This window comes from Microtus ochrogaster, chromosome 7 (assembly GCF_000317375.1).
Source record: "Microtus ochrogaster isolate Prairie Vole_2 chromosome 7, MicOch1.0, whole genome shotgun sequence".
Taxonomy (NCBI): Eukaryota; Metazoa; Chordata; class Mammalia; order Rodentia; family Cricetidae; genus Microtus; species Microtus ochrogaster.
Genome location: NC_022014.1, coordinates 84,461,312 through 84,463,688, shown reverse-complemented (window position 1 = coordinate 84,463,688; position 2,377 = coordinate 84,461,312). Strand labels below are relative to the sequence as shown.

The 2,377-nt window shown below is 46.9% G+C and overlaps 1 protein-coding gene across 1 annotated transcript in view; it reads right to left on the bottom strand.

Moving 5' to 3' along the window:
* Foxk2 (forkhead box K2) overlaps window positions 1-1,100 on the bottom strand; it is a 40,286-nt gene extending 39,186 nt beyond the window's left edge. Inside the window, 2 exon segments of the mRNA XM_013347596.2 lie at window positions 16-212; window positions 1,065-1,100. Of these exon segments, the coding sequence (XP_013203050.1) occupies window positions 16-212; window positions 1,065-1,100 (233 nt within the window).
* Window positions 1,101-2,377: the final 1,277 nt, after the last annotated feature.

Below are 2,377 nucleotides of genomic sequence, written 5' to 3'. Positions count from 1 at the left end.
GCCGAGCGCCCGCACGTCCGGTGGCGTCGCGCGACGCAGCTTGGCCGCGGCGGCGCGGAAAACCCGGGGCGGATGGGGAGCTGGCGTGGGGCCGCGCGCGTTCGCGGGGTGAGCGGGGGTCCAAGGTCACGACGGACGCGGGTGCGCCCCGAGAGCCGGTGGCCACGCTCGTACTGCGCCCTAGGCTGCGTCGAGTCCAGCACGCTGCACGGCTAGTGTGACACAGCGCACCGCTGCAACTCAAAACTACCCCGGTGTGTAGTTCTGCACTCAGTAATTCATAGCAATTACTGCAAATCTGAAGGTTTTGCCAGTGTATGTGCGTGTATGCTAGTGCGTGTGTGTGTGTGAGTGAGAGAGAGAGAGAGAGAGAGAGAGAGAGAGAGAGAGAGAGAGAGAGAGAGCCCATCACTCCCATTAAAAAAGAAACCATCACGAGGGCCGTGAGAACAGCAGAGCCGTGCAGATCCAGCAGGCTGTGAGGGGCTCAAGAAGCCAGTGTCATACAGGGGTGAAGCTCAGGCCCCAGTGTCTTTTCCAGGACCGAAGGGCAGCGATGCACCTGCTTTGGTTCTGCTAAGGGAGGCACGTGGTCATGAGGAACGTCACACCAACATGGTGGCCCCTAGGTGCTGGCTGATGCGATGCGGTGTTCTCTCACTGAGGCACAAAAGGAGTTTAGGTCAGGGACCGTATAGTGGAGAGGTTGAGAGCAGGCTGTACTTACTCTGCACAAGACCTTCTAAATAGCGGCCCCGGGCGAGAGGCCTCAGAACGTTTCGCATTTTAATTCATTCTGTGTGTCCCAGCGATAAATGTAATGACAATCAACGTGTCTCTATAACATTGCCATGTCTTTTTTGACATATAGATGACTAATCACCGTACAAATTCCTAAAAGCTGACTGCTTTGTACTATGAATATGGAAGAAAGACATTTCATTAAACATTCATTTGAGGGATTGTAGATGACGTAGAGATAACCATGGAAATAACTAGGTAAACGTCTAGAGACAAAACGCAGTCAAAGGACAATGCGTAGTCAAGAGCAAGGAGTGTTTCACCATCACTGACAGCGACTGAGCTTCTACTTTATACATGTTCGAGCCCAGGGCCGTTTTGAGGCTGCACTGTGCTTCAAGCATCTACCTATAACAGGAATAAATCTTTTTCCACTCTCCACCAATTTTTGTCCAATAATTTTTTACACAATCCTGGTAATAACAGGTATACAAAACAAACATAGTTATGTTGCTTTGTTTTGTTTTTGTGGTTGATTTTGGTGGGGGTTTTTTTTTGGGGGGGGGAGGAAAGACAAGAGTCTTGTTCTCTAGCTCTGATTGGCCTGGAACTTACTATGTAGGTCAGGATCACCTAGAACTCATAGAGATCCACACCTAGAACTCATAGAGATCCACCCACCTCTGCTTCCCAAGTGTCGGGATTAAAGGCACGTATCACACCATATCTGGCCAAACCAAACACTTATAATAAATTATAAAGATATTTATTTTAGAGCAATTATTCAACGTACACGGTTAGCTTTTACTAGCGTAAAGCAAATTTGCATACTAATAGGGTCCATGTGCTTGTCTAGTTATATATATTATATAAGAGTGAATGCTTCTCTCTCGTAGGATGTGTGGACACCACGGATTGATGTCAGGATGTCTTCCCCAATGTTTATTTTCCTTGTCTTTTTGTGAGGCAAGGTCTCTCAATGAACCTGGAGTTCACCTTTTGGGCAAGGCTGGCTGTCGAGTCCCCAGGATCCACCCGCATATACTTCTTCCTATGCCCCACCCCCACCCAGCTGAGTATTTGATCCTGCAGGACACAGAGCATCTTTGATGATTTTCAGTTGCTCCATATGCTGAACGTTTGATCCTGCAAGACATAGAGCATCTTTGATGATTTTCAGTTTGATCTGTATGCAGGGTATCACTATGTAGCCCTGACTGGCCTGGAACTCAGAGTCACCTTTCTCTGCCTCCCTAGTACTGAAATTTAATGCATACTCCAGCAAATTTTGATTTTATGATTATCACTGCTAAGAATACTGCTTTATATAAATACACAGCTACAAAATGGCATACGTGTGTTTAGTATCACCTCAATAGTTGGGAATATTATCTCCAAAAACAAATGTAAAATAAAAATCCTGCCGGGTGGTGTTGATGTACACCTTTAATCCCAGCATTTGGGAGGTAGAGGCAGGCAGATATCTGTGAGTTCAAGGCAAACCTGGTCTACAGAGCTAGTTCCAGGACTTGCTCCAAAGCTACACAGGGAAACCCTGTCTCAAAAAAAACAAGACAAAACAAACAAACCAACCCCCAAAATCCTGACACCTGATGGAGGGGCTAAAATTGATTGA